The 15,833-nt window shown below is 47.7% G+C and overlaps 1 protein-coding gene across 1 annotated transcript in view; it reads left to right on the forward strand.

The window, feature by feature from the left end:
- Window positions 1–3,831: 3,831 nt before the first annotated feature.
- Window positions 3,832–15,833, forward strand: part of cpne4b (copine IVb) — a 38,476-nt gene continuing 26,474 nt past the window's right edge. Inside the window, exons 1-3 of the mRNA XM_056297822.1 lie at window positions 3,832–4,005; window positions 11,177–11,356; window positions 14,476–14,547. Coding sequence (XP_056153797.1) covers window positions 3,835–4,005; window positions 11,177–11,356; window positions 14,476–14,547 — 423 coding nt within the window. The 5' untranslated portion in view covers window positions 3,832–3,834. The remainder of the gene's footprint in view (window positions 4,006–11,176; window positions 11,357–14,475; window positions 14,548–15,833) is intronic.

Genomic DNA, 15,833 nt, shown 5'->3' on the forward strand with positions numbered 1-15,833 from the left:
TTTTGTTCCATCTAAATAACTTCACATGTTCCAGTATTTCCTCTAAATGGTGCGCCGACGATGGTTTTCCGCCTTAAGGCGTTTCCTGTGTTTTACAGGGGGTCGGACCCCAGGAGAAGAGAACGGGGACAACTTTAGCAGGAACATTTTACCTGTGGCATCGTTAATTTAAGGGCATGAATATATTCTTGAGGGGATGTCAAAATAGTGCCTCCGATGGCAAAATGGAGGCCAAGGCGAGGACCCCCCGGGGCTGTTCGAGTGGGTTTCCCGGCTCTCAGCAACTTGAGGAATAATCAGATTTCCTCGCATGTGAAGTCACTAAAATGTATGCCTGGCTGAGAGTGCGAAAGCATGATTAATCTAATGGTAGTTGTCAATGTCATCACTATTTTCTCTTCATGCACAGTGTAGGCGGTGGACAGTTTTTGCAGGGGCAGCAAAACTTTTTCGACCAGTGTCTGAGCTGAGAAGATGCTGGTCTGGGCCTAGGATGGTAAAACTAATAGACCTTGTGATAAATTCGATAAAACACGAGATGCGTGACACAACCACTTTAGAGGGAAATTTGCTTTTTCTTAAGGCCCAAGGAAAAGCACATTATGATCAACCCAGTCTGAACTAACTACATCATCATCATCACCATCATCAGCGGTCATTCGGGGTCGAGTATGACCGTCCTCCCTCTGGGTCCCTCTGGGTCTTCAGGTGGGCAATCCTGGAGCCACATAATTGGAGGACGCCTGTGCGTGACAGCTTTTTACATGGAGTGGCTGATGCTCCTGCAGCCACCACACCGTCCTTGGGAGGAGGTGGCCAGAGTCCAATGGCATGGAGAACCAAGATGATTGGGGACCACCCTGTGTTGCAGCCTTCATCCGCCTTCACTGCTGTTGTGACCTGGAGACCAGTTCTGCTGTTGAGGTCTTTGCCGGATCGCGCCTCGTCTGGAACCTCCCCCTTGACCTGTCCACCTTGGGTGACCCTACCAGGAGCCAAGCTCCGGGCAGCATAGCTCTTGGGATCATTGGTGCATGCAAGCTTCTCCACCACAACAAGGTGGTGATCTACATCATATAGGGGCATCAAAGACACTGAGACCTATGTGATTTAGTCAACACGTGTTCTCCAGCATGGTAGACACATGAATGGAATAGAAAGGTGCCAAGCCAGCGTTATCCAGAGAAACTCTCTGGGAGACTTATGAGAAGCTGGGAGGAGGTGTACTACACCACCCTCACTGTCCTCTACATCTACACCCCTTTATATCCTGTATACATGGACACCTCCATCTCTGTCCTCTACATCTACACCCCTTTATATCCTTTATACATGGACTCCTCCATCTATGTCCTCTACATCTACACCCCTTTATATCCTGTACACATAGACACCTCCACCTATGTCCTCTACATGTACACCCCTTTATATCCTGTATACATGGACACCTGCATCTATGTCCTCTACTTCTACACCCCTTTATGTCCTTAATACATGAAGACCTCCATCCATGTCCTCTACCTCTACACCCCTTTATATCCTGTATACATGGACACCTCCATCTCTGTCCTCTACATCTACACCCCTTTATATCCTTTATACATGGACACCTCCATCTATGTCCTCTACATCTACACCCCTTTATATCCTGTATACATGGACACCTCTATCTATGTCCTCTACCTCTACACCCCTTTATATCCTGTATACATGGACACCTCCATCTCTGTCCTCTACATCTACACCCCTTTATATCCTGTATACATGGACACCTCCATCTATGTCCTCTACATCTACACTTCTTTATATCCTTTATACATGGACTCCTCCATCTATGTCCTCTACCTCTACACCCCTTTATATCCTGTATACATGGACACCTCCATCTCTGTCCTCTACATCTACACCCCTTTATATCCTGTATACATGGACACCTCCATCTATGTCCTCTACACCTACACCCCTTTATATCCTGTACACATAGATATCTCCACCTATGTCCTCTACATCTACATCCCTTTATATCCTGTATACATGGACACCTCCATCTCTGTCCTCTACATCTACACCCCTTTATATCCTGTACACATAGACACCTCCATCTATGTCCTCTACATGTACACCCCTTTATATCGTGTATACATGGACACCTCCATCTCTGTCCTCTACATGTACACCCCTTTATATCCTGTATACATAGACACCTCCATCTATGCCCTCTACATCTACACTTCTTTATATCCTTTATACATGGACACCTCCATCTATGTCCTCTACCTCTACACCCCTTTATATCCTGTATACATGGACACCTCCATCTCTGTCCTCTACATTTACACCCCTTTATATCCTGTATACATAGACACCTCCATCTATGTCCTCTACATGTACACCCCTTTATATCCTGTATACATGGACACCTGCATCTATGTCCTCTACTTCTACACCCCTTTATGTCCTTAATACATGAAGACCTCCATCTATGCCCTCTACATCTACACTTCTTTATATCCTTTATACATGGACACCTCCATCTATGTCCTCTACCTCTACACCCCTTTATATCCTGTATACATGGACACCTCCATCTCTGTCCTCTACATTTACACCCCTTTATATCCTGTATACATAGACACCTCCATCTATGTCCTCTACATGTACACCCCTTTATATCCTGTATACATGGACACCTGCATCTATGTCCTCTACTTCTACACCCCTTTATGTCCTTAATACATGAAGACCTCCATCTATGTCCTCTACCTCTACACCCCTTTATATCCTGTATACATGGACACCTCCATCTCTGTCCTCTACATCTACACCCCTTTATATCCTGTATACATGGACACCTCCATCTATGTCCTCTACATCTACACCCCTTTATATCCTGTATACATGGACACCTCCATCTATGTCCTCTACACCTACATCCCTTTTTGCCGTCTCTATCAATGTGAGTTCAGAGAAAAGACGAGATAAAGAGAAGTGTTTACTTGCTCTTTAATTCTAAAATATCAAGAACAAGATTTGTCCTACATGCAGGCCCTCAGGACAAAATCTCTTGAAATGCGAATCCATGGCCTCGGGACTTTTCGGTGAGAAGAAACACTTGAGAACCCCGCTGCAATAGAAAACAGCTGAATGGGCCTTTTTTCATGGCTAAATCTCATCAATTGATTTTCTGTCCTTCTGTCCATCCACACTCAGGTGTGTCCTCACCCTTAAAACCCCAGGAGGACTCTGTGTTTTGTTTTAATTACTCAGCAAGACAGTATGTGTGTGTGTATGTGCCTGCATGTTCATGTGTGCGTGCATGTGTGTGTGCGTGTGTGTATAAACCGTCATGTTTTTTGCACATTTGTACAACCATTTCCATGTGTCTGTCTTGAATTTATTTTCTCCATTTTTGTATTTTTCTGTTGTGTGAGTGTGGTTGTTTGTGCATGTGTGTGTTTGTGTTTGTGTGTGTGTGTTCAGCAACTCTGGCTGATGCTTAGTGGCTTCAGAGTCCTGACCTTGAACAGTTTGGTTGCTGTCTGCTTAGTCAGGGCCACTGCATCTGCTCAAGTCGGAACAAACAGGAGTTCACATGAACCACAGTGTGCAGGAAATCTTTAGTTGGATCCAGAAAGTCTCGGAAAACCGTGGAAAGCCCGAGTAGAATTGTCAGTGCTTCACTTCTTATTAAAAGAACATCTATCTATCTATCTATCTGTCTGTCTGTCTATCTGTCTGTCTGCACATATATTCACACCAAACTAACCTCTCTCTCTCTCTCTCTCTCCCCGTCTCTCTCCCTCCCTCCCTGCAGTGTGTGAGTGTGTGTCCAGCATGAGTAACATCTATGAGTCTGCAGAGGCCACGCTGGGCTTCATCAGCTCTCCATGTCTGACCAAGGTGGAGCTGAGAGTGGCCTGCCGGGGCATCTCAGACCGCGATGCCCTCTCCAAGCCCGACCCCTGCGTCGTTCTTAAGATGCAGTCACACGGCCAGTGGTTTGAGGTAATGTTCAAGTTTCACTTTATCAATCATATACATATAAAAAGTACCATGTAGTACCATCAAATGCAATGAAACGCATGTCCCCCGGCTCTCTCAGCCCTTAACACTATATGTAAGGTTTGGTCGGGCGTCCCTACAGACACAATTGGCCGTGTCTGCAGGTGGGAAGCCGGATGTGGGTATGTGTCCTGATACTGCACTAGCGCCTCCTCTGGTCGGTCGGGGCGTCTGTTCGGTGGGGAGGGGGAACTGGGGGGAATAGTGTGATCCTCCCATGTGCTACGTCCCCCTGGTGAAACTCCTCACTGTCAGGTGAAAAGAAGCGGCTGGCGACTCCACATGTATGGGAGGAGGCATGTGGTAGTCTGCAGCCCTCCCCAGATTGGCAGAGGGGGTGGAGCAGCGACCGGGACGGCTTGGAAGCGTGGGGTAATTGGCCAAGTACAATTGGGGTGAAAGAGGGGGAAAAATAATTTGAAATTCATATATATATATATATATATATATATATATATATATATGGAAATAACAAATAATAAAAAAACAATAAGTAAAATCAGAAATCCCACAAAATAATAAATCACTGATGTTATGTAAGGTGCCTACTGTTCATTATTCTGACTGTCTGGGGGTAAAAACTGTCTTGGAGGCGGCTGGTCTGATGCTCTGTAAGCATTGTCCTGAGGGAAGCTGGGAGAACAGACCGCGTGCTGGGTGGATGGTGTCCTCCATGATACTTAGGGCCTTCCTTCTGCAACGGGTGGTGCACCTACATGTCCTGAAGCTGTGGCAGTGCTGCTCCTGTAAAGGTGTGGGACCAAACGGAAAAAGGTGGAGTAGAAATGAGACAAAAAGGCATAGACCGGGGATAATTTCCATGTGTGTGTGTGTGTGTGTGTGTGTGTGTGTGTGAGAGAGAGAGAGAGAGAGAGAGAGAGAGAGAGAGAGAGAGAGAGAGAGAGAGAGAGAGAGAGAGAGAGAGAGAGAGAGAGAGAGAGAGAGAGAGAGAGAGAGAGAGAGAGTGTGTAACACGAGCACTCTAAATGTGCAACTGCACATTCTGCTGGTAAACAAATATTTAGATTTAGATGAAATGACAGCTCACACAGTCACCGACATAGCTAAAAAGAAAACACTTTTTTTAAAGTCCCACCAAAGAAAACTCACCAAGGATAAAAATGGAAGGGGTGAGTTTTTCAATTTTATGTGCTGTCAATGATTTTGTGTTGGATTTTCTAGCAACACCCGCATGTCTTTGCTACTACTTTCCGCCCATCTCTTTTACAAAGGGATGCTCTTAAGATTGAAAAAGGTGAATATGACTGCTGGAATAGGCTCCAGCATCCCCGCAACCCTGAGAGCAGGATAAGCGGTTCAGATAATGAATGGATAATCAAGCTGTCATAATTCAAGTATGACTAGAGCAACAAAAAAAAAGCATCTATCTATACAACTCTCTTTCCTTCTCTCACATCTAAAGAACCACAATTGACCTGTGATGCCATACTAGGGGGACCGATGTTTGCGGATGACATTGTGATCTGTAGTGAGAGTAGGGTGCAGGTTGAGGAGAGCCTGGGGAGGTGGAGGTATGCACTGGAGAGAAGAGGAATGAAAGGCAGTAGGAGCAAGACGCAATACCTATGTGTGAATGAGAGGGAGGACAGTGGAATGGTGAGGATGCAAGGAGTGGAGGTGATGAAGGCATATGAGTTTAAATACTTGGGGTCAACTATCCAAAGTAACGGGAAGTGCAGAAGAGAGGTGAAGAAGAGAGTGCAGGCAGGGTGGGGTGGGTGGAGAAGAGTGTCTGGAGTGATTTGTGACAGAAGGGTACCTGCGAGAGTTAAAGGGAAGGTTTACAAGATGGTTGTGAGACCAGCTTTGTTATATGGTTTGGAGACAGTGGCACTGACGAAAAGACAGGAGGAGGAGCTGGAGGTGGCAGAGTTGAAGATGCTAAGATTTTCATTGGGAGTGATGAAGAGGGACAGGATTAGCAACGAATATATTAGAGGGACAGTACAAGTTGGACGGTTCGGAGACAAAGCAAGAGAGGCAAGGTTGAGATGGTTTGGACATGTGTGGAGGAGAGATGCTGGGTATATTGGGAGAGGGATGCTGAATATGGAGCTGCCAGGGAAGAAGAAGACCAAAGAGGAGGTTTATGGATGCGGTGAGGGAGGACATGCAGGTGGCTGGCGTGACAGAGGAAGATGCAGAGGACAGGAAGAGATGGAAACGGATGATCCGCCGTGGTGACCCCTAACAGGAGCAGCCGAAAGTAATAGTAGATGCCATACTAGTAAAACGGAGGAGTCCTCCTTTGGTTTTGAATGGAAGGCAGCCTTAGTGGGCTAATATCATGTAAGCTATTATGAGGAATTTGCATACTCCAGGCCGCATCATGTGAAGTGCAGCAGAGGTATTACTAACAACGCGATTTTGTGTTCTCTTCCAATGATGGTATAGATAGTAGCATGTTGTCGCAAGCTATATCGTTATTACTTTCATCGTTTAATTATGATTCTCTCGCTTTACAACCTGGCACTTAGAACTTTTATAGGCGGTGCACTCATATAGAAGTTAGCGGTCTGAGAAGATTTAATGTGTATTTTCAGACTCGTTTTACGGCTAACGCTTCAGCCACTTTCCAACTCAGCATATGCTAATTAGGAACTAAAGTTTAAACAACAGACGGCAATAAATTACACAGACACAGCATTGAATACACAGCTGGCTAAATACCTGCACAGAATCATGAGCCCCCCCCCCTTTATCTCCCCACCTGCCAATTACCCCACTTTTCCGAGCCGTCCCGTTCGCTGCTCCACCCCCTCTGCCGATCCGGGCTGCAGACTACCACATGCCTCCTCCGATACATGTGGAGTCACCAGCCGCTTCTTTTCACCTGCCAGTGAGGAGTTTCACCAGGGGGACGTAGCGCGTGGGAGGATCACGCTATCCCCCCCCCCCCCCCCGAACAGGCGCCCCAACCGACCAGAGGAGGCGCGAGTGCAGCGACCAGGACACATACCCACATCCGGCTTCCCACCTGCAGACACTGCCAATTGTGTCTGTAGGGACGCCCGACCAAGCCGGAGGCAACATGGGGATTCGAACCTGCGATCCCCGTATTGGAATAGACCGCCACTCCACCGGGACGCCCCCGAAATCACGAGCTTTTGCTTGCGAGATGTGCTGTAAAGCCTCTCGTGCCGTACGGCGCCGCAGATGTCACAAAAACCCCCAAAAGCGTCCGAAAGTCACAGAGTTTGTAAGTAAGAGCAACTCAGCATTAGTCTTTGCAAACACCTTTTTTCGTTTTAACCTTGAAACGGTACAAAACGAGCAGCGAGTTTCCATCTGCTCATCCGCAAAACGCCTCACTCCTCTCCAAAACAGGCTGTCTGACTCAAGGCCACAGCTTTTCTTGAGCTGTTCTGACATCAAGTGAGATGTGAGTCCACTGTGACGAGGCGGGCCTCGGCACAGGTCCGTCCCGAGAGCCCCGTGTGCAGCGGGTTGTACCGCACGGCTCCGGGACGCGGCGGCGTCCAGTGACCCGACGACGGGCTTCTAACCACGCCCCCTTGTCAAAATACACTACAGTAACTTGAATAGAGAAACGTTGGTGGAGAATGTCGCCATCCCTCTTCTCTCTGGGAAAGAGGGGCGGGGGCGTCCGGGTGGCGCGACGGTCTATTTCGTTGTCTACCAATGCGGGGATCGGCGGTTCGAATCCCCGTGTTACCTCCGGCTTGGTTGGGCGTCCCTACAGACACAGTTGGCCGTGTCTGCGGGTGGGAAGCCGGATGTGGGTGTGTGTCCTGGTCGCCGCACTAACGCCCCCTCTGGTCGGTCGGGGCGCATGTTTGGGTGGGGGGGGGGTAGCGTGATCCTCCTACGCCCTACTTCCCCCTGGTGAAATTCCTCACTGTCAGGTGAAAAGAAGTGGCTGGCGACTCCACGTGTATGGGAGGAGGCATGTGGTAATCTGCAGCCCTCCCCGGATCGACAGAGGGGACGGAGCAGAGACCGGGACGGCTCAGAAGAGTGGGGTAGCTGGCTGGATACAACTGGGGAGAAAAATGGGGAGAAAGAGCCCAAAAAAAAGAAAAGAAAAGGAAAGTGTGGCGGTAGAAGGTCAACGAGGAGTTGGCGTCCCCCTTTCAAGTTCCCCAATATCAGGGGGACAAAGGCGTATGCTCACAGCATCCTCTCCTTTTAAATACTATGTAATACACTTGCTTGCTTGCTGGTTGTCCATGGTGCCCGATGATGACCATCTTCTTCTATTTGTGGGTCCTTTGAGGACTCAGATAGCAGAAGATACCTGCGCAGAGATGGTTTTTAAAGTGGCATGGGGGGTGCGCTTCTCCCAACGCCACATGACTTGATTGTAGAGGAGATGGTTCCGATGGCAAGGGGGATCCCTAGACGACCGGCACCTCCACACAACTGCAGGGGGCTGCCGGAAATCCAGTTTTTCGGAAACCACCTCGAAGCGTGCCGCCACAGCTTGCTTTTCTGTTGGGGTGAGCTCCCTTAGCCTTATGTCTTCCAGACTCACCCACAAGGCAGCGGGGCAGTGGTTGATAGGTGCCAGGGCATGTCCACCAGGGTGGGCCTGCACACCATATCTCTGGGGCCCACTGCTGCTCCGAGATCCCCTGCCAAGTTAGCCTGGGGCCGCAAGACCCCAGTTACCACGTGTGGCCACGGGGAGGCCTGGCAGGAGTCTTGGTGAAGGAGAGGCTATGTACTGGCAAGGGAAGGCTTACACGCTAGGATGCTTCCCTATTCACCACAAAGGCTAGCCAGCGGCAGCAAGCTAAGGGCAGGAAGGACACAAGCGGGTTGGAAGAACACATGCACCTTCCCTCCAACTACACACTGCTGCACTAGACGCATCACAACACCCTGTGTGTAGGTACACACACACACACAATGTAATACACACACACACACACACACACACACACACACACACACACACACACACACACACACACACACACACATTCTAGTAATCCCAGGCTTGTATATACACATGTGGTGTCCAGGGGGCTCAGGCCCGTGTTGTCCGGGCACAGCTGAGCAGATTCTGTCCTGGAAAAGCGTCTTTGTGAGCGCCATCGTCTGTCCTCACACTTCATGTGTTCTGATGAAGTCCTCTGAAGAAACACTGCCGCTCATCTAGTTACACAACTCCATTTCTGAGCCCTTTTCAGATATCTGTGTTTATGTGTGTGTGTGTGTGTGTGTGTGTGTGTGTGTGTGTGTGTGTGTGTGTGTGTGTGTGTTTGTGTGTGTATGAGCAAAATCAGAGGGTTGAGGGTTTTGTGTGTATGTGTGTGTGTGTGTGTATGTGTGAGAGAGAGCTCGAGACAAGCGGAGAGAGAAAGAGACAAGGGTTGTCAAGATACTGTGTGTGTGTGTGTGTGTGTGTGTGTGTGTGTGTGTGTGTGTGTGTGTGTGTGTGTGTGTGTGTGTGTGTGTGTGAGCAAAAAGAGAGGGTTGAGGGTTTTGTGTGTGTGTGTGTGTGTGTGTGTGTGTGTGTGTGTGTGTGTGTGTGTGTGTGTGTGTGAGCAAAAAGAGAGGGTTGAGGGTTTTGTGTGTGTGTGTGTGCGTGCGTGTTCATGTTGCATTGCTACTTTCATGAAATGCCAGCTCTTTTAGGAGATTAGTAGAAAACTGTAATGAGTCCAAAATCTGTGTTTGTGTGTTTGTGGGTCCATAGTTGTGTTTTCTTGTATGCTTTTTCTATAATTGGTGCTTGTGTGTGTGTGTGTGTGTGTGTGTGCATGCTTGTGTGTGCATGCTCGTGTGTGTGTGCATGCTTGTGTGTGTGTGCATGCTTGTGTGTGTGTGTGTGTGTGTGTGCATTTGTCTGTGTGTGCTGGTGCAAGTGTGTGTTTGCGTGCCACGGGGTTATCGGCAGCAGCAGCGGGACCTTGTTGGTGGTGCTGATACGGGCCGGTTTATCTGTGCTGTGCTGGGAGAGAAGTCTGCCTGGCTTTCTACTGCGTTGGGCTTTAAGTGACCAGAGAGAAAGTTTTCTGAGATCAGTGATTCAAATGTTGTCTTCTGTGCGTTTCGTCCACACAAAGAAAACCCAAAACAAAACAAAAAACCAGTGTGCTGGGGGAAAAAAAGAACAAAAATCCATACTCTCTGTGCTCGAGCTGGCGGCGGTAAACATAATAGCTATTTGAGGTAATTGCTGTGCTGCTGAAGAGTCACCTCTGAAATGCTGAGGTTTGCAATCAATACCGCAAACACCGAAGGCATCATTATGTGGCAGCGTTGTTGTGCGAACTCTTTGTATCTCCAAAAAGTGACGTGTTGAGTAGAAATGAAAGCATGTTTTTTTTTCTCCATCCACATGTTTTTCCTACACCACAAAACAAGTTTTGATTCTTTAGCGATGTAGTCACATGAGACTCTGTGAAAAAGACGAGCTAGAAGAGAACTAAGGGGGCGTCCGGGTGGCGTGGCGGTCTATTCCGTTGCCTACCAACACGGGGATCGGCGGTTCGAATCCCCGTGTTACCTCCGGCTTGGTCGGGCGTCCATACAGACACAACTGGCCATGTCTGCGGGTGGGAAGCTGGATGTGGGTATGTGTCCTGGTCGTGCACTAGCGCCTCCTCTGGTCGGTCGGGGTGCCTGCTGGGGGGAATAGCGTGATCCTCCCATGCGCTACGTCCCCCTGGTGAAACTTCTCACTGGTGAAAAGAAGCAGCTGGCGACTCCACATGTATCAGAGGAGGCATGTGGTAGTCTGTAGCCCTCCCCAGATCGGTGGAGGGGGTGGATCAGCGACTGGGCCGGCTCGGAAGAGTGGGGTAATTGGCCGGGTACAATTGGGGAGAAAAATGGGGGGGGCAATGCCCCAGTGCCCCAGTGCAGTGACGGGGACGCTGTGCTATAGGAGATGCCATCCTTCGGATGAGACATTAAACCAAGAAGAGGGGTAACTGGCCGGATACAATGGGGGGAGAAACCCCCCCCCCCCGCCCAAATAAGAGAACTAAAAATACATAAAGGGGTCAACTGAGGTGTGTTTGTGTGTCTGCATGAGCATGTGCGTCCATTTTTCTGTTCTCGCTCGCATGCATATGAATACGTGCATGTGCTTACACATGTGTCTCACCCCTGTGTGCAGGTGGACCGTACGGAAGTGATCCGCAGCAGCATCAACCCGGTTTTCTCCAAGATCTTTCTGGTGGACTTCTACTTTGAGGAGGTCCAACGGCTCCGCTTTGAGCTCCACGACATCAGCTCGGCCCACAACGGCCTCCGCGATGCCGACTTCCTCGGAGCCATGGAGTGCACCTTAGGACAGGTCTGTGCCCCTCAGGATAAGTCGGTGCACCTCAGGGCACGTCAGTGTCCCTCAGGACGGGCTCGGTAAACCCTCAGGACGTGTGGGTAATAATACAGGACGGCTCACGCTACCTCAGGACGGAGCAGTGCTCTTTAGGAAAGACGGGTGCAGAGCAGTATAGGGGGCGGTGCATGAAGCATGAGGATATACGCAGGGGAGTGAATACGTGATGGTTAATGGTGTGTATGGATGTACAAACCGGGGTGAGGAAGTGCATCTGACTGGCGGGACAGATATTCTGTATTTGACCAGAGTCCTTTATTTTACCAGAGGAAGTAAGGCATGTCTGAGTGAACATAAAAAATGCATGCAAGGATAGTTGACCGCTCTCGTGAACTGCCCCAGCTCAGTGAAAAGTGCAATTCAGTTGAGGTGAGTGCACATGTGGATGCGGGTGAGCAGCACACACTACGGTAGGGTTCAAGGATAGAGGGTGTCATATACTGTCGTACATTGTACTGACTGTGAAGCCCTTCGGGACTACCTTGTGATTTTGGGCTACACAAATAAGCTTGACTTGACATAGTGAGTGCACTAACACCACTGATGAGGGTGTGTTTCTCCAGGTGGGCGCACATGAAAAGTGGACAGGCGTTGAGAAATGCACTTCCGACACCGACATCACGAGGATGCTATGTGCAGTGATGTGGATGGAGTGTGTGTGAGCGATGGGGATGGAGTGTGTGTGAGCGATGGGGATGGAGTGTGTGTGAGCGGGTGAGAGCGTGCTGGTCCATGTCGGGCCGATGCGGGCCTGAATGGGGGATTGTGCACGTTTAGATTTGCATGTTTCGGTCAAAGAGTCGACTACGGGAGCGTAACCTGCCTTCCTTTAGCCAAGCTAATAAAATCTAGAGCATAGTTACAGTTACGGTACAGCTTATTACATTTCATGAGGAATCCCAGTTTAATCTGGTGCCCTAAACGCAGCAGTTTATAGCTGTCAACAGGTCCTTCAGCACTATGTCCAACTGCTTAGAGTGATTTACAAGCTTTGTACCATACATGTCATCATATGTCGTGAAGATGTAGCATTTCCTGGGGTGTCTGGGTATTGTGGTGGTCTAGTCCGTTGCCTACAAACACAGGGATTGCCTGTTCGAACCCCCGTGTTACTTCCGGCTTGGTCGGGCGTCCATACAGACACAATTGGCCGTGTATGCAGGTGGGAAGCCGGATGTATCCTGGTCGCTGAACCAGCGCCTCCTCTGGTCAGTCGGGGTGCCTGTTAAAGGGGGAGGGGTAACTGGGGAGAATAGTGTGAGCCTTCTAGCACTACGTCCCCCTGGTGAAACTCCTCACTGTCAGGTGAAAAGAAGCGGCTGGAGACATGTGGTAGTCTGCAGCCCTTGTCGGATCGGCAGAGAGGGTGGAGTAGTGACTGGGACAGCTCGGACGGAAGAGTGGGGTAATTGGCAGGATACAATTAGGGAGAAAAAGGTGGAGAAAATAATAATAATAATAATATAAAAAAGATATATAATTTCCATAGAAAATGGGCGATGAAAGCTTTTAAGCCCTTGGAGAGGAGATTTATGATTGCAAAAAGGAGAATAAGGAACTGAGAATTTAACCATATTCTCATTAAGAAATATCTATCTATCTGTCTGTCTGTCTGTCTGTCTGTCTGTCTGTCCGTCCGTCCGTCCGTCCGTCCGTCCGTCCGATCTATCTATCTATCTATCTATCTATCTATCTATCTATCTATCTATCTATCTATCTATCTATCTATCTATCTATCTATCTATCTATCTATCTATCTATCTATCTATCTATCTATCTCTATGTATATCTATCTATCTCTATGTATATCTATCTATCTCTATGTATATCTATCTATCTATCTATCTATCTCTCTCTCTCTCTCTCTCTCTCTCTCTCTCTCTCTCTCTCTCTCTCTCTCTCTCTCTATCTATCTATCTGTCTGTCTGTCTGTCTAGCTATTGTTTACCTATCTATCTATCTATCTATCTATCTATCTATCTATCTATCTATCTATCTATCTATCTATCTATCTATCTATCTATCTATCTATCTATCTATCTACTGAAGCTATATCTACAGTGCAGAGCAACACATTACAAGTGTAGCGTTGAGTACAATCAGTCGAGCGTCTCTCTCAGCCATCCTTTATGGCAGATGCCAATTATATGAGGGTGACTTCACCTTGACAGTGCTGAGAAATGGTCGGATGAAACAGATGAGCTGCTTCTGAGGAATGCGTTTCATTTTTTTTAAAATTTCGTATCACTTTGATGGATGCTTAATGTGGTTCATAGCTGTAGCGCAGGCTTGAAAACATTCAAGACTGTCCAAGGACAAATGGGAGAAGGGAGGACAAACTTCAAAATATTGGCGTTGAAATAAGCTCTAGGCCGCTCAGTAACAATGGTGGCGGGTTTGCGGCGTTTAAGTGCTGGTGAACGCCGAGCTGAGTCAGAACTCCTGGTTGTGAGGGGGAGATCTTTTGGAGGCTGGGAGGAAGTGATTTTAAAAGGTCCAGTACCCCCGGGGAGGGGACTCTGACGGGAATTATTTTTAGGTCATTTTCAGATAGGTGGATAAAGACCGGACTGGTCTGTCGGACTTTGATAGTCGGGAGACTCGAGACAAGTGAAATGGAAGAGGAGGATTTTCGACTTGATAAGAGGCGCGGGCCACGGAGTTGTGCAGAAATTGCATGGCACGCTGCCAGCATCTGCTGCCAATATTTTCTTTAGCGAGGCACAGTGGCCAATGCAATCTGGATGCAAAGCTCTGGTCCCCCGCCCCATCCGGCATTAGAGCAATTCCAACGGGTGTTCCAGTTCCAAGTGCCAGACGCATAGCCTCACCAACTGATAGGAGGTTGAAAAGCCAGTCCAACTGAAAGAGGAAGAAAGAAAATGAGAGTGGGTGCACATCGTTATGTCATACAGCTGTTTATCATTTCATGTAAGTTGATTTTAATAAGGTGTGTGTGTGCGTGTGTGTGTGTGTGTCTGTGTGTGTGTGTGTGTGTGTGTGTGTGTGTGTGTGTGTGTGTGTGTGTGTGTGTGTGTGTGTGTGTGTGTGTGTGTGTGTGTTCTGTGTTCCAGATTGTCTCCCAGAGGAAACTGACCAAAGCTCTACTCAAGCAGGGGAACACTGCCGGCAAGTCTTCCATTACGGTATAACATCCATTCCCCGAACCCGCCTGTCACCACTATGTGAACATGCACACATTAAAAAAAAACACACTTGGGAAGATACACATGCTCATAAGGACATTGCACAGCCAACACAAAGCACAACACTCAAATGCATGCGTTTGCATGCATAGATAGGTACAATGCAAGTACTTACATGCCCACGAACACACATGCACTCATTGACACGTGCACATGCACCCATATCTGTGCACACGCGCGCGCGCACACACACACACACACACACACACTCTTACATAATACTCTGGATGGAGCTAATTAAAGGGAAAATACACTTACGAAGATAGATTACGAGATAAAGGAATGGTTCACACAAATGACTGGAAATAAAGAGCTCATGCAGCTAAGATGTCCATCTCTGAAGGCCATTCGTTAAGCAGAATTCCTTCCTCATCTGCAATTTTATGGACGCTGCCTTTGAACATTTTTTTGACCACCCGGAGAAATCCCTGGCTCGCTTGCATAAACGCTCTGACGTCACGGCAGCTGAGCACACGGAGAGTAATGAGGCCTCATTAATGCTCAACGTTAAATACGTATACGGATAATAATAACAATAACAATAATAATAATAAGTATTCATATAGCACTTTTATAAAACAATGGTACAAAGTGATTTACAAAGAAATAAACCAGGCAAGGCAAAAATAAGAGTAAGACCAAATAAGTAAGAGTAAAAATAAAAACAGTATAAATAAAAACAAATATCAAACATTTGTAAAAGTTTTCATAAAAAGAAAAGTTTTAAGACGAGATTCAGAAGAAGATTGAGACTTGGTTTGTCTTAGTTCAACAGGAAGAGAGGTCCATAGTGTGGAGGCTCTAACAGCAAAAGCCCGATCACCCTTTGTGACAAACCGAGACCTGGAAGTAACCAGCAGGGCTCCATCTGCAGATCTTACTGGTCAAGAGGGTGTATACCAGGTCATTAAATCAGAAATGTATGTAGGAGCAAGACCATTTAAAGCCTTAAAAGTGAGCAATTTGACAATCAATTAAAAATATAACAGGGAGCCAGTGTAGGGAGGCAAGCACAGGAGTGATATGGTCATCTCTTTGTCCCGGTAATGAGCCAAGCAGTAGCATTTTGTACCAACGTCAGATGGCGGAGGGAGCCCTTACTGATAGCAGAATAAAGTGCATTACAACAGTCAAGCCGAGAATAGATAAAAGCACGTACGACTTTTTTGCACATTGGCAATTGATAAAAATGACCTAATTTTGGAGATTAGCTTGACCTGGAGAAA

Source organism: Lampris incognitus, chromosome 18 (genome assembly GCF_029633865.1).
Source record: "Lampris incognitus isolate fLamInc1 chromosome 18, fLamInc1.hap2, whole genome shotgun sequence".
In the NCBI taxonomy this organism is placed as follows: domain Eukaryota; kingdom Metazoa; phylum Chordata; class Actinopteri; order Lampriformes; family Lampridae; genus Lampris; species Lampris incognitus.